General features: G+C 41.7%; 1 protein-coding gene across 5 annotated transcripts in view; it reads right to left on the minus strand.

The window, feature by feature from the left end:
• Window positions 1-17021, minus strand: part of VEPH1 (ventricular zone expressed PH domain containing 1) — a 281487-nt gene extending 264466 nt beyond the window's left edge. For 4 of the 5 annotated variants that reach the window (XM_081235438.1, XM_081235436.1, XM_081235440.1 and 1 more), the window contains exons 1-2: window positions 16783-16909; window positions 8232-8526 (exon numbers count right to left, since the gene is read on the minus strand). In XM_081235438.1, the coding sequence (XP_081091564.1) occupies window positions 8232-8369 (138 nt within the window). In that variant the 5' untranslated portion in view covers window positions 8370-8526; window positions 16783-16909. Of the gene's footprint in view, window positions 1-8231; window positions 8527-16782; window positions 16910-16987 lie in introns of those variants that run through there. The other variant, XM_081235437.1, reaches the window with a different exon arrangement.
• Between the last annotated feature and the right edge of the window lie 5883 nt (window positions 17022-22904).

A 22904-nucleotide genomic window follows, 5' to 3' on the forward strand; every position in this document is an offset into this window, starting at 1 on the left:
CAACTCATTTTATGAGACTAGTATTTACACTTTGATACCAAAGCCAGGTAAAATTAGTAGAAGAAAGGATAATTATAGGCCAAGCTTACAGTTCCAAAGCTCCTTTAAAAATATGAAACCAAATCAAGAAATATATTAAAATAAGTGTAAAATTTTATTTTATCCCAGGAGTGCAACAATGGCTTTATATTTTAAAAATCTATTACTGCAGTTCACCACATTAACAGATTAAAAGGGAAAATTGGATTATCTAGAAAGGGCAGAAAAAGCAGTTGATAGACTTTAACAATTCTTAGAAAAATACAAATGAAAGGGAATCTCCTTAATCTGACAAAAGGTATTAACCAAAAGCCTGGAGCAAACGTTATACTTACGTTGCAAAGTCAGAAAGCTTCCTTTAAAGAAGGAAAAAAGTATATCTGCTATTCCTATTCTATTCAACATTGTTCTCAAGAGCTAGTCAGGACAAGGAGACAGAAATCAAATAAAAGACGTAAGAATTGAGAAGGAAGAAACCAAACCATCATTATTTTAAGATAATGATTGTATATATAAAAAATTCCAAAGAATGTGCTTCTCTTTTCTTAAAAAAAATCCTTTCTTGTACTCCCTAATTCTTTCTAATTACCACTCCATTTCCCTGTTCCTCTTGGTAGGAAAATGCCCAGAGTTGTCACGGCTCATTTTCTCCAAATCTCCCATTCTGTCTTAAACTCCAATCCAGTTTTCACTCCTCTCTACCCAATGATACTGTTTTTGTCAAGTCACAATGACCTTCATGTGCTGCAATAATGGTCAGTTCTCACATCACTTGACCTATCAGCAGCATTTGACATCCTCTGTCCTTGATAGTGTCCACTTGGCTCTCAGGACATCATGCTCTTCTGACTTTCTTCCTCTTTCACTGGACCCTTCTCTCAGTCTACTTTACTTATCCTCCTTCATCATCTTTTTGATCTTTGTGCACTGGACTCAGCCCTTGGACTTTCTTCTTCTCTGTCTACACTCACTCCCTTGGTGATCCCATCCAGTCTCAAGGCTGATGAGTTCCAAAATTAAAATGTCCAGCCCAGACTTCTCTGCTCAACTCCAGACTCATATATCCAACTATCTACACTATTATCTCTGCTCAGATGTCTGACAACTCAGACTTTACATGTCCGAAGAACTCTTGATTCCTTTCTACCTCTCCCCCAAATCTGTTCCTCCCAGTCTTCTCCATTTTACTTAACAATAATTTTATCATTTTAGTTTTTCAGGCCAAAAATCTTCGAGTCCTTTCTCTCTCTCTTTTTACATGCCGTACCCATATCAACGAATCTTGTTTGTACCGCTTTCAAAATGTATCCAGAATCTGAACACTTCTTATCACCTCTATTGCTCCAAGAGTCTCTGTTGTTTCTCATATCTGGATTATTGCAGAAGCAGGTTAATTGGCTGCCCTGTTTCCACTTTTGCCTTTTTGCAGACTCTTTTCAAAACAGGAAAAGGAAAGTCAGATCATGTTACTTCTCTGGTCAGAACTCTCCAACTCTCTGCCCAAGGACCAATATGATCCAGCCTGCCCTTTCCTTCTAACCCAATCTCCTATGATCTTTCCACTTTGCTCCCTCTGCTGCAAGCACACTGACCTCCTTGCTGTTCCTCAAAAACTCTAGGCTGCCCTCAACTTAAGGACCTTTGTACTTGATGGTTCCTCTACCTGAAATGATTTCCTGCAGGTATCCACAGGTAATGCTCCCTCATCTCCTTCAAGTTTTGCTTAAATGTCATCTTCTTAGTATGGCCTGCCTTGTCTGCTCTGCTTAAAATTTCAAACCTCCTATTTTATGTCCCCATTCTTTGTTTTATTTTTCTACATAGCACTTATCCTCTTCTAATATACTACATATTTTCCTTATTTATTTTATTTTCTGCCTCACCCAATTAAATGGATGAAGGCAGAGTATTTTTTTTTTTTTGGTCTATTTTACTTACTCCTATGTCCTCAGCATAGAAGTGTCTGGAACATAGTAGGTACCTAATAAATATTTGTTGAATAAATGGAAAAAATTTATAAGTAATAAGAGAGTTGAGGGAGTTTACTGGACATAATATTACTATACAAGTGTCATTTATACTATTATCACCTCAAAAATAGTTGGAAAATATAATTTTTTAAAAGGGTACCATTTATAACTTCAGCTAAAAACATAAAATATTTACAACTTTTAAAGAATGTACAAGACTCAAGGGCCTTAAGAAAAAAATCATAAAACCTTATTGAAAGATATTGAAGAAGATCTAAATAAATGGACAGATGAACATTATCTACAGATAAAAAAATGGTACCATAAAGATGTTAATTTTCTTCAAATTAATCTATAGATATAATGAAATTTCAATCAAGATACTGACAGAATTATTCATGAAACTTGAGAAGCTTAATACAAAATTATTAAAGAACAGAAATGAATCAAAACAATTTTAAAGAAAGAGTTTGGGGATACTCATCCTATCGGATATCAAGATGTTACAGTAAAAGGCAAGCTGGGCTTCCCTGGTGGTGCAGTGGTTGAGAGTCCGCCTGCCGAGGCAGGGGACGTGGGTTCGTGCCCCAGTCCGGGAAGATCCCACGTGCCGCGGAGCGACTGGGCCCGTTAGCCATGGCCGCTGAGCCTGCACATCCGGAGCCTGTGCTCCGCAACGGGAGAGGCCACAACAGTGAGAGGCTTGTGTACCGCAAAAAAAAAAAAAAAAAGGCAAGCTATATTTGGAGTAAGAGACATGCAACATGCACAAAGTGACAAAGGATTTGTAGAAAAATATACAAACAAACTCCTTTAACAAGAACAGATTCTTTTTAAACCTCAAGAGAAAAATGGAAAGAAAAAAAAAAAAACCCAAACCATAAAGAGGTGCTTTACTGAAAAGAAAACTCAATGGCAAATACCAAATAAACATATGAAGAAATGGCCAGACTCCCTAATAATGAGAGGAGTGAGTTTAAATAACAATCAGACACTGCTTCACTTAAACTGACACTTTAAAAATCTGATAAAAGCAAGCATTGATCAGGAAATAAAGCTGCTGGGACTCTCATACTGTACATGCCTGATGGGAGTGTAAATTGGTAAAACCACATTGGAGGGCAATTTGGTGGTTTATCAGAAAATTGAAAGTACACAAAACCCCAAAATTAGTTGTTTCACTACTGATTGTGTACACTAGATATTAAGCACATTTGCCAAAATTGTTAATTATAAGAATGTTTGCTGCAGCACTGTTAAAATAGTGAATGTCCATCAAAAAAAGACTGGATAAATAAATTATGGCATAGTCATGTGATGGAATACACTATTGCACTGAAAACAAAAGTATTGGAACTACATGTACCGACATAGATAAACCTCAAAAACATAACATTGAGACTTATGACGCTATTTATATAAAGTTTAAAAACATGAACTACAGTGCTATAAATCATTTCTGAGCCATGCATATGTAACAAAGAAATAAAAACACGTATGGATAAATACCACAACAGGATTTTGGTTTCCTTAAGAGAGGAAAGGGAGGAGCACTGGGTTAGAGAGACACATGCAGGTGATAACAATTTTATTTAATTTCTTAAATTTGGTGATTTTTGTGTACCTAACATTTTTTTATTGTTAAAAAATTAAAGAGAACTGGAAGATGGGTAGATCGATTAGGCATCGGTGAGCATCGTGGGAAAGGTGGTGCTGAGAGTATGAGAAGAGGCTGAATAGATAGGGAGAGAGTCTCACCTGGGTAGTCTGGAAAGAGGGAGCCTAGGTAGTCCAGATAAGACTTGAAATGAAAAGACAAAACTTAAAGGTGTATTTGGGAACTTAGAATTTCGAGTGAGAAGTCACTTTCTCAAATCAAGCCTGAGGATAAAATATCTTCCAGCTCTGTTTTAGAGTAACTGATGGGAAAAAAGGACATGGACTGCAGAGCAGTCTAGTAACATTCGATTGTTTTATGAGTGACTTTGGGGGAAGGATTAGAGGCTTGCTTACTGAATTTTCAGATTCTGCAAAGCTGGGAATGATAACTAATATATTGGACAGAATCATGGTTTTTTAAAAGGTATAAACATTCTGGAATGAGGGCCTAAAGACAAGAATATTATTTCAATGGTTAAAATGTGACATTCTATACTTAAAAATTTTTTTTCAAGTTATCTGATTACAAATCTTGATTTAACCTGAGGGTCTTGGCACATCAAAGGATAAAATGTGGCCAACTGTGTGATGTTACTATTGAAAAGAAGTTTTAGAAGCAGAGTATCTGACTAGAATCAGCAACTGTTCCAAACAATTGGTTCAAGTATCAGGCAATGATAAATTACAATAATAAATTTAAAAGATTCCAGGGGAGGGTAACCAAAATTTTGAGAACATAGGCTACAAAGAGGCATCCTCCAAAAATCTGGAAAAAAGATTGCCCTTTGAGGATTAAACAAACAAAAAAACCCCACTTGTATGAGTGGGATTAGCTAATAACTACAGGGCTAACACAAGACACTACCTATACATGGGTGACTTTACAGGTAAGTTAAATACAATCTCAGGGAGGTAGGGCTAAAATGTGATTATAATAGAGGAGGAAGACGCCTAATCAGTAATAATATTCCTTGTTTAGAGAAAGATTGAGTAAATAGAGTCGGGGAGAATAGCATGGAACACACAATAATTCTGACAGACATGAGTTATACTTTTCATTATAAATCACTAAGTCACCATTATATTTCATACTTCTGATAGCATGATTTAAATAGCATTTCTCACATACTGACAAAATTGAGTTTCCAGACCAGAGACTGGTGTAAACTGTCCCTGCTACAGGCCCTTCTTTGTCACGAAAAACATAAGGATATTCAGCTGGGAAGAGAAGCCAGAGGTGAGACCTGATACCTATCTGCACATGTTTAAAGTTCTTCTTGTAGGAACAGAGGTTAGATTCTCTTGATTGTTGAGGGCAGAGAATAGAACAAAGAATAGTAGAAAGAAAATACATGGACTGCGATTTTATTAGGCCAAAGGGGGGAACACACTAAAAATTTGAACTTCCAACAGTGAGACAGCTATCTCTTTGACAGTTAGGATTCTTTGTTCATAAGCAGCAGAAAAAGTTTGGATAACTGTAGCAAAATAAACAAACAAATAAAATAATTAAAAGATACGAGGTGGCTTGCAGATTTGAAGGGAAATTTGTAGTATCTAGCCTTAGAAAGGCAATGACTGAGGCAGCTATAGTCATAGAGGGACAGGAAGCGAGGTCTGTTTCTTTGGGACACCATCATCATGATAGCTCACCCTTTGCTGATTTCTTTCCTAGAATTACTGGGAAAGAAAATCTGATTGGCATAGCTTGGGTCAGGTGTCCCCACTCCTGCCTTCCCCCCTCCCTGGCAAAGGCAAAGTAGAAAACCTTGACTCAAGGCCCCATCAAGGAAGGCTTCATGCAATGGGAAGGGGCAATTTACCAAAGGAAAATGGAGGAGCAGGAAAAAAATATCAGAAACCTACTATGTCCCCATCATTGCAAAAACAGAAGGAGAGGCCACCTATTTGTCGAGAATCCTAAAGAAGGGATTTCTGTCATGGAAGGAAGTTGGACAAGACAGTTTAGAAGGTCCTTCCAGTTCTATGTTTCTAAAGAGGAATTGAGAAGTGGAATTGATTACTGAGATCCAGGGTCATTAGGAAAGGCCTAAGAAGGAATATTTATCTGATCTTGGTTATAAGGGAAGGATGAGATGCAGCTAACAGGGAAGTAACCATAGAGTAGGCATGGTCGTTCAGGGGACTGATCACTGGCATTGGTTATTGAATGTCATGGGTATTGAGGTATCACGGAAACACTTTGAACAATGGAGAGACATGTAATAAAACCTGGCTTAGGAAATCTAAGCTGGTAACTGTTAGTAGATTGAACTAGAGAAAGGCAAGGCCAAAGGCAGGGAGATCAGTCGGTTTGAGAGCCTAAGCCAAGGTGATAGCAGCAGGAAGGGAAGGGAAGCAGCAGATGAGAGGCATTTCTCATGCAGTGCCTACAGAATTCACAGGAAAAGGCAAGAGTGAGAGAAAGAGATCAAGAATGACTCCAGGTTTCAAACCTGGAGATCTAGGAAAAGGGTAGTATAACTGGAAGAAAGGTGACAACTTCTAATTTAGATATATTGAATCTGAGGTGATGGATATCAATTAGTACGAGCTTGAAATTCAGCAAGAGATATGAAGGCTGAAAACATAGATCCTGGATTCCCCCATGTAGAGATTGCACTTGAGGATATATGAATAGATGACTTTCTATAAGAAAAGTATAATGCAAAAGGGCAATTAAGTCCTTTTAGAAAGAGGTAACCACTAAGAACTAGAACCACCAGAAATCATTTCAGGAATAATGAAACTTGAACTGGCTTTTAAAGGAGGGGAGGTGGGAAGGAATGCCAAACAGGGACACGTTTATAACTAGGATTGATCAGCAAATTTCCAAACTGGATTGATCAACATGATCCCTGCGTTTAAAAATTGGAATGATCTGCATGATTTCTCTAAAAAAAAATTATTCTCTTTATTCTGCCACCTATCTACTCTGTGCCATGGTTACAGAGAGAGAATGGAAGCAATGGGATGTGCCAGAAATTAGTAGACGTAGATCTCAGGAGACCTACTAGCTCTCCAGACCTACTAGTCTCGTGGGATGCTAAGTGGAGGGCTTAAAGTATGGACAGTGCTCTTGGTGACAAAGGACATGCCAGCCTTAATGGTTAAAAGTGGGGACACAGAATAGAACTCACCAGTCCCGAAATTCTGAATTTGACACCTGTGAGACAAAGCAATTGATGAAGAAACAGAAGAAATCACTGACACTAGTGACCTCTAGTGGAAATAGGCTTCAGGGAAATATAGATACAGATACCTAGATATACATATTTTCCATTAGATTAGATAAAATCAGTAGCACATTCAGCCAGTTTATTTCCAGAGGAGTGCGAAGGAAGGGACTGCTGGAAATAGCACACAAATCCTACCCAGAAAGCGGAAATGTTCCAGGAATACTTTGTTTTCTGACTCAGACTAAGTTGATTAATTTTCTGGACACATAATTGCTGTCAAAGACATTACCTGAGAGAAAAATAGCGTTTGGGCAGTGACTTCACTTGTCACTGGGCGGACTTGGCACGTTAATGGCAGCCAACAAGAGAACATGCTGACAGATTTGATGAGGAAGCAGCACTGGTTGCTATTCCTTTTAAGCATCTTTTCATTATGACATGGAAGAAAGCTGTTATCTCTGAAATATGTACATATTTGCTATTCAGTATTTTATGGCCGGTGTCCTGTCTCTTTCCTTTGCCTGGTGGGTGTTTGTGCCAAGTGTTGGCAAAAACACTGTTGAGCTGGGAGGATGGGAGGGGATAACTGGTGGCCTTGGCCTTTGAAATGGGACCAACCTCCAAGCACAGTCAAGAAGGTCAACATCAGACCACGCCAAGCACTCCACACGCACTCTCTTTCAGAAGTACTTTCAGGATATATAATCTTGACACTGAGCAAAAGCGAAGGAATGGGAGGGTTGATGGAGATTTTAAGTGTGTCTCATCATACTGGGGGCTAATAATGGGTGAGTTGAATTAAATGGGTGGGGGGGTGTAGAAAAAGGGGCAAAGGAAAGGTTCCAAAAATGGAGATTATACAGAAGCAAACAGAATCAGCGTTATTAAGCCCTGGGCAACTGTCACTTCTGGCAGCAGAGTGATAGTTGTCCTGGTCTCCTATTACCTGTGTGGCAGGAGGTGTCACCTTGCCTTCTTTCATTATTTAACCCCCATCTCACACGCTGCTTTGTTTACTGATGCTCTTGTTCAGCTTGGTGGGTCTGCTTTCCCCCAGATTTGCTCCCTCTCCTCTCCATGTCATTTCACGGATGTAGAAACAACCTTTAGACAGCCTTTCGTGAGAATTCCACTCTGGTCTGTAATTTCCAGAGTTCTGGTCTCTGTGAATGGGCAAAAGGTGGTCTGGCTGCTCCCCAAGTCAAAGACTTCCCTGGTATTATTTCTTACATGCCAGCTAAACCACAGAGAAGAGTTAAGAGAGACCAGCATGAGTGGTCCTTCCTCTTTCCTCTGCAAAGATCTTTTCCCCCAGGATTTGTACAGTCATTTAGCTCCAGAATAGGTCATTTCAGGGGTCTAGTCTAAGAACGAGTTTACTTACTGAAGATGAGCTAATGATTTTAATGTGCTCCAAGGCTTCTGTCAGGCTGTCTTCAATCTCAGAGTCATCTAAGGAGAAGAGGTCGCCGGCTCGTGAAAGATCTTTTTGTCCCAAGACCAGTCTGAAGAGTTGATGCATGCTGAGGAGTCTGATAATCAATGGACTGTCTGTAGGCCCAGGACCATGTGTCTCAGTCACCAGAGGTTAGTGAGACAAAAACATGTAGCAGGACATAGACTTCGTATTCCTTGAAAGGTCATTTTTCTCCAGACTTTGAGGTCTTCTTTGACACTCTCTGCAAGAGAAAAAAAATGACACAAGATAGCCTTTAGTAGGACGGCATGAGCTCAGAATGTGAACTTGGTGCCCAGAAGAGAGAGAGGAAAACAAAGACATTTGGAAATGTGCATGGAATCACAGATTCTGGCTTGGTGATCTTCAAAAGAACTCTTTCCTTATTTTGTCTCAAGAAGTCCTGTCAAAAATGATTATATTTCTCCAGAATTTAATTTGAGCCTCAAAAAAGCAGCTTAAATCCCCTACTTTTCTCCTTTCTATATCCTCTCCTTCTCTCCCTGCCACAAGGAAACAAGTGGACCAGCAACACATATGCCCAATACTTGCCATATTTTCCCCAAACAGATTCCCATGGGAACCAAACAGAAAAGGGCAACGAAAGGAAGATAGAACACAGGAAACACCTTTTAGACCCACTGCCTGTTTCCTGGACGTGGAAACCGATGCTTAACTTACCTCCTTGGCTGGGCTTCTTTGCTGTATTGACAACAGGAGCTTCCTGAACCTCAGTCCAGAAGGTGCCCTATTCTTATGTACTCTCTAAACAAATGGCTATGAAATAAAGAACTCTGCCTGGGAGTATGAGACCAGATAAATCTCTATAGAATGTGAGCGTGAACTTGAACACAGAGCTTGAAGGTGAGAACATTGCAATGAAGGCTAAAGAGGAAGGGTTTTAGGATCGGGCAATCTTCCCTCTATTCCCAAAGTTGAAATAATAAAGTCCCATTGTAGTTCTTACTTAACAGCCCACAGAGAGTAAGGCAATGGTACCAATTAAATAACTGATTATTCTCATCAGATTCTTTCTGGGCCTAATAAAACCATAGACCATTTGCACTGGGAGAGACCTTAGCAATCATTTCATAACCAGGGAGGTTTAAGACTTCCTTGAGGCCTCGCGGTAGCTGTGGCGGTGCTCTTCTCCTGATCTCAGGCCAGTGGGTTCCCCTCAAGTTTACATTAGAGTGGAGTCACCTCATACATACGGGTAACTTACAAGTGCAGCCACTTGTTCCGAGAGTGAGAGCTGAGAGTAATTTAGGTAACATAAGCAATGTATGTAACATAAGCGATTCTGCCCAGCATTTCAGTCTGAATGTGTTCCTCAGAATGAGTGTGAAAAGGGAGAGTCTGCTGCTCCCTTGGGTGTCCCCCCGTGAGCTGTCACTGTGGCAGCACCTCTCTGTGCTGAAAGCACTTTTAAAGTTTAAAGATACGTACTCTCCATACAACATGCTCTCTAAACACAAGCCAAATCCCTCATCAGGCACCTAACTAAAGAAACTATCTGTAATATTCCAAACGGTACAATTTATAGGCCATTGAAGAGATTTCAAGGGTAGTATTGGCTACATGCAACTTTTTTTTTTTTTTTTTTTTTTTTTTTTTTTTTGCAGTACACGGGCCTCTCACTGCTGTGGCCTCTCCCGTTGCGGAGCACAGGCTCCGGACGCGCAGGCTCAGCGGCCATGGCTCATGGGACCAGCCGCTCCGCGGCATGTGGGATCCTCCCAGACCGGGCACGAACCTGTGTCCCCTGCATCGGCAGGCGGACTCTCAACCACTGCGCCACCAGGGAAGCCCCCTACATGCAACTTTTGCACTACCTACCAGCTTTAGAAAAATGACGCCCAATACTTACATATGCTTGTCTATATGCCAGATCCTGGATGCTTTGTAAACATGAACTCACTTAATCATCATAACAACTGTATGAGGCTATTTCATTCCTGTTTTACAGGTGAGGAACACAAGGCGTTAAATAACTTGTCTAAGCCACATAGCTAGTAGATTAGAGAGCTGGAATTTGGACCCAGAGACTCCAGTGCTGGGCTCCCAGTTCATAACTGCTGTGGACTGATGATGACACGTAAGGCTCCACGTGAGGCTCCCGTTAGGAGTAGAAACCTCATAAGTAACATTTGAGGATGAAGATATGGGTAGGGTCATAAAGCAAGAAAATGAATTCCTCTTGCCTCCTACACTGACCCTGCATCCTTGTCCATCTATACCCTGGGATTTAGGCTAACCAGAGAGCAGGAGAGTCACAAGGAAGAGAGGCTTAGAGGATGAGAAAAGAACGAGAGGGGTGGGGAAGGTTCCAGGGGATGGGGAGAGAGGAGAGTGAGGATCCTACAAAGGACCTTTGCATCCTGGCAAATGTGAAGGGGTGAATTACAATATCTACAAGAAAAATTAGGGCAGCGTTTTCCTGAATTTTCCCCTGCTCCCCTCGCCCTCCCCCACCCAGGTATTTGCAATGACAGAGTCTCTGTGAAATAATATTCAGGAAAATAAGGTATTGGATGGAAATTACTTCACCTTGACCAGTCAGCTTGTTGGTCACTATCAGGCACTTCTGGAAGCAGATTGAGCTGCCCCAGACATAGCAGAGCTGGAACTCTGAGAAGGAGAAGAAATACGTGCTGGGAGAGAGGGGCACCCACAGGGTTCTCCTGGGCTCCTTATTTTTCACACTTGCAGTGACACCTGGTGTGGAGTCCCACACTCATGCTTCCAGCTTCAGCTGCTACTTTTGTGTGTCCACCATGTGCAACATTGTTGTTCAACACATAGTAGCCATACATGAAAACTTTCACACATTCAGGGGTGGAGGAGGGGGAGAGGGGCTTGTACCAAACATTCTACATTACAAGGATGGCCCAGAGAAAAGCCCCCGAGGTACTACAAAAGGAAGTTTGGGCAAGTACGAGGGAGAGAGAGATCTCTCCTAGGGGAAGATGATAAGGAATGTGTCTGTGGAGGAAATGGTGTTTAGCCAGAACTTTCAGGTTTCATTCAGTGCCTGTGCGCTGAGTACATACTAAGCCACCTGCCTGTCTGGGGCCCCAGATTCAAGTTCCAGCCCAGCCACTCAGTGGTCATGGGGCCTTTGGTTCATGCTCTTCCCTTCCCCAAGCCTCAGTTTTCTCATCTGCAAAATGTGTCTACGGCACACCTCATCTACCTCATCAGGTTGTTTTGAAGATCAAAGCAGATAACACAGAAAAGAGCACTTTGTAAAATAATGACACCACCAGCTGATGTTTAGTGGGTGTTTACCATGTGTCAGGCACTAGTCTTGAGAGTTTCCCACATAACAAGTCACTGAATTCTCACAACAATTCCATGCGATGAGAAACTGATGTTCAGAGAGGAAAACAAGCAGCCCAGGGGGACCCGGAGAATAAGTTGCAGAGTCAGGATTGAAAGCAGCTGGTCTCCCAGGACAAAGCCCCTCTCAGGACTGTGTGCAGGTACATACATGACTGTGCATGGTAATTACTGAGCTGCCTCCCTTCCATCCGTCCTCATTTAAAGAGCACCCTGCATCCTCATCCAGTCCGCCCTTTCCTGGATAAGAATCAACAGGGCATGTTATTTATTTTTCAGCAGCTCTGGTCAATGTTTTGCTCAGGTGTCTGGCTTCTCTTGCTGCTCTCTTTGCAACAGCCCAGAAGGTTAGAGCCAGATCAAATTTTACCTCATCTTCTGAGAAACTTTGTACTCTTATGAATGTCATAGTCCTGTGGCCTATATGTAGGTGTACATATGCATCCACCGTCCACACACAAGCACATGTAGGTACACACACTAGGATACTTCCTATGTACCAAGTTCTTCACTAGACACTTTCTTCTCAGTTCTCCCATCAACCCTGCAGGTAGGTATGATTACTGAAGAGGAAGCAGGACTGGTGAGGTTAAACATCATGCCCCAGAGCCAAGATTCACATCCAAGTAGGTCAGCCTCCAAATCTTCTACTTTCTATGTTACAAAAACTGGCTTATAAAATTCCTTTTCATCCCCGACTTTGGCCCTCCTAATTTCTTACCCTAATCTTTAAGAGACCCTAATCTGACACCCAGGTTCTCATTATTCAGTCTACATTTTTTAAGCCGATGTTGACTAACAAGTCGGGTTTCTGTATGGAGAAACAGACATCCCAAAAAGAGAAATGATTCTGAACCATGCGCAACACATTTCGGGGAGTCCCAGCTGTCCCCCGCAAACGCGCTTTACCTGCGTGCTACTCCTCAAAGGCGCACTTGCTGCTAGCTGCTACTCAGCGGTCTATTTTGAGACTGGGTGGGAGACCCGGGCAGCGGACTCCAAGGGCACAGGGAGTGGAGTCTACTCAGCTCAGTGAACCTGAAGTTGTTCATTGCTGTGCCGGGTTCAAGAATTCTAGGAATGCAGCCCGGTGCCACTGGCAGCTCTGGAGCTGGTCAGGTGACAGGCTGCGCCTCACCCAGTGGAGAGTTACCTCTGAGTGAAATGCTCTGTTTCCTGGGGTGAAACAGAAAGCCTGCTCCAGTAAAGTGGAGTTGTTTTTAACAGCGAAAACAAAACTGCCTGTGTTCATGAAGATCTATACTTTCCCTGAGAAGAATGGAGGGGAAAAAAGCCACGCAGATAACACGGTTTCAATAGGAACTCAAGCAGGTGAATGGGACGGCTATCGGGAGCCATTTCTCAACATCCACCCCTCTCCCCTCCCCGGAAGGGAGGAGAATTGCAGCTTAATTAACACTTCCCTCCCCCTCGAGATTTCACGTACAGAGTTTGAAACGCTGAGAGTTTGTTCAGGAAGAGTCACATCTCCTAAAGAAGTCATCCTTTTGCTCAGCCTCTAGATCAACAGTGTTGAAAGTTTCAGGATGCAGGAAGTTGCTAATCAACAGAACAAACTCACTCGACAAAGATGCATACCCTGTTTTTTCCCACTTTATTTGCTGAGAGATTCTTAGATCAGACTTAGATTGGTACTTTAAATATTGCATCAATACTCAGAGAAAATGTTTATCTGCTTCATCTATTGATACTGCAGAGGAGAAAAAGGTACCAAAACCCTTCCTTACTGTTTCAAAAGTTAGTGACACATTTTTAAAACATGTTTTAAACTACATTGTTCTCTACCCCTAGCTTGTCTGTTCCTATAGTAGGTCTGCTCGTCCCATGGAGTCACCTATCTGCTGACAAAGTGCACAAAAAGCTGTGCTGCAGATAAATTCATCTGCATGATCACCAAGATATGAACACTGCAGGTGTCTCCCCAGGGGTGCTACCCCATAAAGGTGTGTGCTCAGGGTGGCCACACACCTGCCACTGAACCAGGTCATATGCTTCAGGAGAATAACCTCTTAAATCTTCCTAAACACTTGGTGGTCAATCTATTTTTATGCCATCCACACGTGGAGGACTGTCCCCTTAAAGAGTTTACTGTATAAAAATAGAGAACCTAGTCATCCGTGAGAAGGTGTATTCTCTCACTGATAATTTTCTGATACAGCAGCTGTATTCTATTCCCTTTTAATGGAATAAACTATATTTCTTTTGTCTTCCCTCTAATTTATCCTCTATTCATTATTCATGGTACTTATCACTAGTTTTTATTCAATTTTCTTTCTTTTTTTTTTTAAAGCACATTCTCTGCATTCAAAGACCTTATTCTTTTTTTCTTTTTTTAAAAAAAATTAATTTATTTATTTTTGCTGTGTTGGGTCTTCGTTTCTGTGCGAGGGCTTTCTCTAGTTGTGGCAAGTGGGGACCACTCTTCATCGCGGTGCGCGGGCCTCTCACTATCGCGGCCTCTCTTGTTGCGGAGCACGGGCTCCAGACGCGCAGGCTCAGTACTTGTGGCTCACAGGCCTAGTTGCTCCGCGGCATGTGGGATCCTCCCAGACCAGGGCTTGAACCCGTGTCCCCTGCATTAGCAGGCAGAGTCTCAACCACTGCGCCACCAGGGAAGCCCCTTCTTTCATTTTTAAATGAGCTTAGGGTCCAGAATTGGACAGAGTACAGGGACCCAGTAAGAAGAGCAGAGTGTTAAGTGTGGGGGGACCTGGACACATCTGGGCTCAGCTCTGCCGTTACCTGCAGTATAAACCTGGGCAGATTAATCAACCTCCCTGAGCCTCAGGTTCCTTATTTACACCTGAGGATGGTGCTGTGGGTTGTTGGGAGGTTTAAAGAGATTATTTCACACAGATCTGGCGTATAGCAACCACACGAAGGGTGACAGCAGTCATATCCTTAATAATATCCTTATTCTTGTAGGTCATTCTCCTGTTTACATGTCCCCATGCCATACCTTGTAAATGCTAACGATGGCTGTACTGCTACCTGACATGGAATTCACAGCGTTAAAGATGCCTAGGTCTTTCCCATTTGTGTCATATTTATATCCTAGTTGTACTCTCCCCCAGTCTTAAATCTGGGCAGTTCATACACTATCTTGTATGTGTCCCTGTTGATTTCTTGGCAAACTTGCCTTGTTCTCTTGGAGAGACAGCTTTACTGTGTTGCTGTCCCCACCATGGCCAAACAGTAACAGTGAATTTTTTCACAGAGCGGATATGGACTAAAATACAATGTATCTCAGACTTTTTGTGGCCAGGTAATCCAAATACCTGAGCTTTCTACTTAAGTGTCACGCTCACTCCCATGTTTATTAGGAAGGAGGGAGGGTATGATTCCCTCCAGGGCACCAGAGGGAAAAGTTCTTTATGACTTTTCAAGGTGACCTACGCTGAATGGGTGCTAATAAGACATTGCTGGTTTACTCTATTATGCATCAGTAGATTCTGCTAGATGAAAACACACTTGAACCAGAGGACTTAATCATCCAGCTATTGGGATACCACTTTTGGGGGGATTTCAATAAACATAACTATCTCCGGAAGACAAATTATTATGAAGAAATGAGCCTCTAGCTTCCAACTCCAGGTTAGGGTATTCTCTGGTTTCTTCACTTCAGATAATTCTAGAATAGCAATATTTATTTACATTATGCTTTGGACAACACTACTGTGCATCAAAAAATTCTCATTTTATTCACCTGTGTTTAAAATGCCCAGTGACTGACTTAGACCCATTTGGGTACTAGAAACTTTCAATAAAGTTCTCAGATTTTCCCTTGAAAGAAAGGATTAAAGATCCTTTTCAAGGAGCATCTTTTTCACACAGTGTGAAAGAACTACAGGCGTTCCCATGGGAATGGGCCGCATACATTTCAGCCCTTCCCACAAGATGTCTATTGTTCCCTGGGCGTCTCTCGGCTCCCTCTGCTGTGACATGTTGCTACACTTCACCTCTACTGAAAGCCCTTGAGGCTGGGTTATTCCAAATGATGCTAAAGGACTCAACCCTTGGTGTTTTTGCTAGAACTCATACAGTCTAAGTTTGTAGCAGCCTTGTTATCATAAGCGCATACAAAATATAGGTTTGGTGACCTGTTTAGGCAAGAGCTCAAAAAAATCTACTTAATTTTGAAAATGTATTGCAAGTTATGAGAACACAGATAGGAAACATTTTATCAGGAATGAAGGAAACATCTAGCAAACTTTTTAAACCAAGAATTTGTGATCTGTCATAATGATTTCAAGGTGTATCAATTTTCATTTGTAAATTTTGACTTCACAAGACACGTTTGCTCTGGAATTGATACAAATCTCACCAAAAAAATTTTAATTCCAATTTTTTGGGTTTGCTTTTCCAGAGAACATATCCAGAGTTGCAAATTACAAGGAAAATTCAGTGTTAAATGTATCTTTATTTACATTTAAATTTAAATTTCATATGTTAAACAACTGCATGACCAATTCAAATAATGCCCTAAGTATTTTTTTTCTAGTCTTTAAATAGAAAACATATATAAATGTCATGGAATTCAGCAGTTGAGTACTATAGCAATTTAAATATGTATTTGAAAAACAAAAAAGTGGCTAGATTCAGTTATGATTTGTAAGGTAACTGAAACATCAAGGGAAAAAAATGACAGCAACAACAAACAATAATGGTGACTGTCCTACCCAGTGACTGTAATGATGCCACTGAATTTTCTTTGAAAATCATAGGCAGAGCCAGTTTCTTTGCTGGTTGCAAAATGTTTCTTGAGGTAAACAAAAGTATGAAATAGAAATGAGCCTAGACTATTATGGCATAAAACAAAAATGCACATTCTGTGAATCTAGAAGCACAGTTTTCTGCTCCAGAGGCCTAGAGACATGTTTTAATAACCCACAGAGAGGTTGCTTTTTTTTTTTTATCGTAATAACTGAAAAGCATGCATACATGGCTAGACACACAGCTCCCAAATGCACTTTATCTGCCTAATCAGCCACAGACGCTGGAAGTTTCTCTGCCCCAGTCCCGAAGCCCACTCCTTGCCCCAGTACCGCTTCTGACGTTTACTTTAATTAGCTTTTGTTTTTGCTGAACAAAAGGACAGGAAAGAAGACAGCCATACCTCTTAGCACAGGAAACTCTGGCCATCATAGGAAATAGATGGAAAAATGCTTGATCTTTAGAGCAATTCGGCAGGAACCCACGACCATGCTCAGAAGCAGCCCAGTCGCCCCTGCCTGGTTCTGTCCTGTTGGCAGGCAGCAGCCGTGTTTTCCTGAGCTGCTTGTCAAGCCTGAGGTACACTTGATTCCCTCCCCTGGACTCACCATGCTGAATCGAGCAAATGAGTAACTTCTCCTCCCTCTTTCAAACTTCTGCTTAGTGCTAACAACTGGCACAAAGCTTCGCTTATTTCTGCAGTAGATTTACAGAAGCCTCCCGGAGCAGATCCGTAGATTGAAAAGAATTAGAAGATTTGCCTAACAACCAGTAATTTAGGTGCTGTTAATGAATAGCTCACTCTAAGGAATCAAGGAAGTTTTAGGTTAATATCAGATGTGGGGCCTTTTATCAGGCAGGCATCAGTGAAAAGGTCTGGGGAGGGATGGAGGGAGGAATGTAGTGGAATGAGATAGTATTTAAGCCAAATATGATAGAAGAAAAATACCACAAGAGAAGGAAAATAACTAGTCTCAATGAGCAAACAATCTAACTATATTAGTATTGCTAGTGAAACCCTGAACAACTGAATGAAGCATCTAGTAGCACTAGAGATCTTTCCAAGCCAGCACTGTCCCTTCTTGTGCCCATCCAAATTGCTAATTCACTTCCTCTTACCATCCAAATATGGAACTCCTCTTCTCAGGCCTAATACACTGAGGATCCCTTACAAGCAGTCCTACATATCCTTACATCTCTCTCTCTCTCTCCTTTAAGGAGAGTGCTCTTCAAACCTCTAATGCATAAATTAATTGGTGGTACCCAGTGGATTGTTGTATCTGGAGGCACTTCTCTCCCCTTATGTGCATGACATGGGCTTTCTACACTTATTGATCTGAGGTTTTGCCTGCACACAAAGCAATAGAATATTTCTGAGCCTCTTCTAACTAGAGCTTTCAGTCAAATGAAGTATGTGAGTGTGGTGGGGTAGCGTGGTGGGGAGAATAAGAGGTAAGTTGTACAACTGTACAAATTGCACAAATATCAATATTTCCATGTCATTGGCAATCACGCTACCATGTAAATAAATTGCTGGCTCAGCTAAAAAGCATTCTCATGGAGTGAAGAGGACTTTCTTCTGTGTTTACCGCCCAACATCCACTCATCCTACTTCTGGTAAAAACTATACCCAAATTTCCTTGGAACTGATGTCCTTTAGATAGAGTTGATTTACATAAACAGGTTGGATCTTAGCCAATCAGAGAATTGGATTCTCCTAACCATAGTGATTAATTTAGGGGAGGTGTGTGACCCCTTCCAGCCCAATGAGATTCAAGGTAAAGATGATTGTTTGGCTTTGTGGGGACAGAGTCTTTCCTTCTAGACTTGATGATGAGATACAAGGTCTGGTTGCTCTTGCCACCAAAAAACAAATCTTGTGGCTTTGTTTAAGCCTCTTAAACCAGCTGCTTCTGATATTGGCAAGATCCACCCTTCACTGTAAGCCTTTATAGCTTAAGTGATTTTAGGTTGGGTTTTCTGCCATTTGTTTTGAAAAAGTTTTATGGGACAGAATCAGCTAAAGACAGGTTTGTGGATGGGCTCTCCTGGGTCCCCACAGGGCAGCTCCTTGCAAAGGAAGTGGACTAGGAGACTCATCAGGAACCACCTCTGTCTAATGGGCCTCTTCAGTGACAACCACAGGCTTCCACAGACAACAGGTAGAGACAGGAAAGGCCTACAAGGAATGTAGTCATTCAGTGTACTTGAAACTGGGGCATTCCAAATTAATTCTTTTTAAACAATTATATGTTAACTTCCCCAAATATTTCCACTTTAACCACCTAAACTTGTTTGGTGGATCCTAGTCACGTACTATTTGACCTTAATAAACCTAATCATGGAATCCATCCATCCGTGTACAATTTTCATAAATTCCTTTGGGTAATTAGTTTCACAGAGTATTGCTCTCCCCCCTCCCCTGTTTCCGCACAACTTCCACCCCTTCCCACACTCCCTTGGAAAACTTGAAATAAAGTATCTCTAACCACAGTCAAACTAAGATGTTTCCTTTACAGAACATATATAAATTCTATAATGACTTTAAATGTGTAAATTATATATAAACACTGAGAATTCCTGGATGATTTCATTTTCTATAAATAATTTTTCTTACCTGAAACCACTCACACTGCTTCAGGTATACCATTTCTGTGTTCAGACTCCCAGGTTTGCAAGAGTCCATTAGAAACACAGAAATTCACACAGGTCCAGGAACTTCCTTTTAGCTCAGCAAAATAACACATGGCTTGAACTGCAAGAGTTTGTTTGTTTGTTTTTTTGGTTCATTTGTTTTAGGAAAAGGAGAATAAGGACCTGGGGCTAGGTTTATTGTCTATTTCATTAAAATAAAAAATAGTTGGATTTTAAAAATGTGGTAGTGGGAATTCCCTGGCAGTCCAGTGGTTAGGACTCTGCGCTTCCACTGCGAGGGCAGGGGGCACGTGGGTTCGATCCCTGGTCAAGGAACTAAGATCCCACAAGCCACAGGGCTCACATACAATGACCCTGTCACATCCTAGGTCCTGTCCATTCTGTGTCCTCCACATTCTTTATTTTATGTGGTGGGCAGATCTTAAGGTGACCCTCAATGATCCGTTTTCTGATGTTCACGCCCTGTGTAATTTTCTGCCCTTGAGTGTGAGTGGAACTTGTGACTTGCTTCTAAGAAATAGAATATGGCAAAGATGGTGGAAGGTTACTCCCATGATTACCTAATGTTATATGGGACTCCATCTTGCTGACAGACTCGCTCTCAGGTTCTCCTTGCTGGCTTGATGAAGTAATTGGTCCTACAGGACAAGGAACTATGGGAGGCCTCTAGGAACTGAGGGCAGCGTCCAGCCAAGAACCAGCAAGAAGCCAGGGCCTTCAGTCCTACAGACACAAGGAAATGAATTCTTCCATCAACCTGAGTGAACTTGGAGGAGGACTCTTCCCCAGTCAAGTTTCCATAGAACACAGCCCAGCCATCGCCTGGATTGCAGCCTTGTGAAACCCTGAGCAGAGGACCCACCTAAGGCATGCCTGGATTCCTGACCCACAGAAAATGTGGAACAATAGATGTGTGCCGTTTTAAACCACTAAGTTCATGATAATTCGTTATAGAGCAATAGAAAACTAATACATGACCATTCCTCCCTCTCCACTGCGATAGCTAGATAGCTTTGTTTCTGTTAAATTCTTTTCTTTTTTTTTTGTCTGTTAAATTCTTCATCCTCTCTTATCTGGATGGTGACAGGAGTCTCCTAGCAGATCTCCCTGCCTCCAACATGGCCCCTTCAATTCCATTCTCAACTCTGTCACCAGATTAGCTTTCTCAAATAAAATATGATATATGACTTTTACTTAAAAATGAATAAGTGACAGCTCACTGCCTGAAGATGAAATCCGAACTACTTTACTCGGTATACAAAGGGCTTTGTAATCTGGCTCCCACCCCCTTTCAAGCTTGCTGCACCACTCACGCACACACAGCCCTGTGTAATGAGGCCAGTGCCTTCAGAATATATCCAGGAGCCTATCACCTTTCACTCGCCTCTCTTTACTACCACTACTACTGTGATCCAAACACCGTTATTTCATGTCTCACTTGGCTTATTGCAATAGCCCCCTGGCTTCTGTTCTTGCCTTGTTAAAATGTAGTCTTAACATCTAGATGATCCTATGAAAATGCAAATCAAAACTGACTCCCTTCTGTTCAATACTCTCCAGTGGAATGGCTCTCCATCTCACCCTGACTCAGAGCCAAAGTCCTTTCGATGATCAGCAAAGCCTTGTATGATACAGCTTTTCCCCCTTCTTCCTCCTTGTCTTCAATTTCATCTCCTACCACTCTTGCTTTTTGCTCTCTCTGCTCCAGCCACACTGGAGCTACACAGAGTTTTCTTCTTCCTTGCTATTCCTTGGACACAGTAGATATATTTCCACCAGAGGGCATTTGTATTTGTGTTTCCTCTGCCTGGAAGGCCCTACCCCCAGAGGTCCTTATGGCTGGCTCCTTGACTTCATATGTTTACCCACATATCACCTTAGTGTGCTTTGCTTGACCACTGTCTATAAAACAGTGACATTCCCTGCCTCCTTTGCATGTCTCAGTTCCTGTTTTATTTATTTATTTATTTATTGACTGCATTGGGTCTTCGTTGCTGCGTGCAGGCTTTCTCTAGTTGCGACGAGTGGGGGCTACTCCTCGTTGCGGTGCACGGGCTTCTCATTGCGGTGGCTTCTCTTGTTGCGGAGCATGGGCTCTAGGCACGCAGGCTTCAGTAGTTGTGGCATGTGGGCTCAGTAGTTGTGGCTTGCGGTCTCTAGAGCACAGACTCAGTAGTTGTAGCGCATGGGCTTAGTTGCTCCACAGCATGTGGGCTCTTCCCGGACCAGGGCTCGAACCCGTGTCCCCTGCATCGGCAGGCAGATTCTTAACCACTGCGCCACCAGGGAAGCCCATTTCATGTTTTATTTTTAAATTTTTGTCCATACCACTTACTGTCACCTGACATACTATATATGTTTGCCTCCAACGTGTATTTACTTCTTTCTTTGTAAAAAATTTTTATTACACTTCTTTCTCACCACCCTTCCAAAAGTATAAACCTCATGGAGGTAGGAACTTTGTTCAGTTGATTCCATAGAGTTCAACCTGGTGTCTGGCACATAATATGGACCTGACTTATTGAATAAACTTTGAGTAAATAAAGGAAGTTAATTTAAGCTTAATCAGACTCTCCATGCAAGACTGTAATTTAGAAGTGAACAACCTGATGAAGGATAACTGTGTAGAACCCACTTTGTCATTGAGCGTGGTAAAAGAAGCATCCATCTTTCATGGGCAGGAGTGGTGGCAAGGTCACGGTCCTAGATCAACACAGGCATCTGTGGGACCAGGCTGGAGGTGGTTTCCGCACAGTTCCCAGTGCAGGAGCAGAAGGGGCTTCCCCACCTGTTCTCCAATGATCCTTCACTCCTCCCAGCATTCTGGGAACTCCCAATATGGATTTTTATTGAAAATCCATTTCTGTTTAATCAACCCAAAACTGCTTCCATTGCTTGCAACTAAAAAAAGGAACGATGATACAGCCATCATTCTCCCTTTTGCTACTGTGCCTTGTACCTGGCAGCCCCTCTACCTGGAACGCCTGGTCTGTTTTATAAAGTGCCAGCTCATTCTTTCACCATGATTCTTACCTCTTCCTCTCTGTAGAGATACTCATGCCAAGTAAAGCTGATCTCATCGTCTTTTGTTTCCACAGGGCACTTGTACAGAAAGCTACCATATTAATCTCATTATCTCCCACTAGCTGACAAACCCTTATGGGCAGGGACCAGGTTTTAATTCATCTGAGAAACTCCAGCTCTAGTCTACTATCTGGCACAGAGGAGGACTTCAATAAAAATTTCATGAATAAAGGCTTCCTTTTTAAAGCATCAGTAAAACAGTAATTCTGTAATTGAAAAGAATTCTGATGCAGAAACAAAGAAATATATAGCAAATAGATCCATTTGGCTGAGATATAATTATTTTCTTGTTAAATTGGTAAAAAAAAAATTTTTTTTTAATTTTCCTAGTACTGGTAAGGAGGCATATCCTTTACCAAAAAACTCTAACCAGCCCAATCAGAGAAACAGAGAGAAGACACAAATTACCTGTATGAGGAATAAAAGAGTTGACATCACTACAGATACTATAGGTACATAATACTTCAACCACTTAACAGTATAACTTGGTGCTCTAACTTATTCATTTTTTTTATTTAAAAATTTTTTAAAATTTTTAAATAATTTAATTAATTTATTTTTGGCTGCGTTGGGTCTTTGTTGCTGCACGTGGGCTTTCTCTAGTTGCGGCGAGTGGGGGCTACTCTTCGTTGAGGTGTGTGGGCTTCTCATTGCGGTGGCTTCTCTTGTTGCAGAGCATGGGCTCTAGGAGCGTGGGCTTCAGTAGTTGTGGCACGCGGGCTCAGTAGTTGTGGCTCGCGGTCCCAGTTGCCCCATGGCATGTGGGATCTTCCAGGACCAGGGCTC

This window comes from Mesoplodon bidens (assembly GCF_964165515.1).
Source record: "Mesoplodon bidens genome assembly, chromosome: 5".
NCBI lineage: Eukaryota > Metazoa > Chordata > Mammalia > Artiodactyla > Ziphiidae > Mesoplodon > Mesoplodon bidens.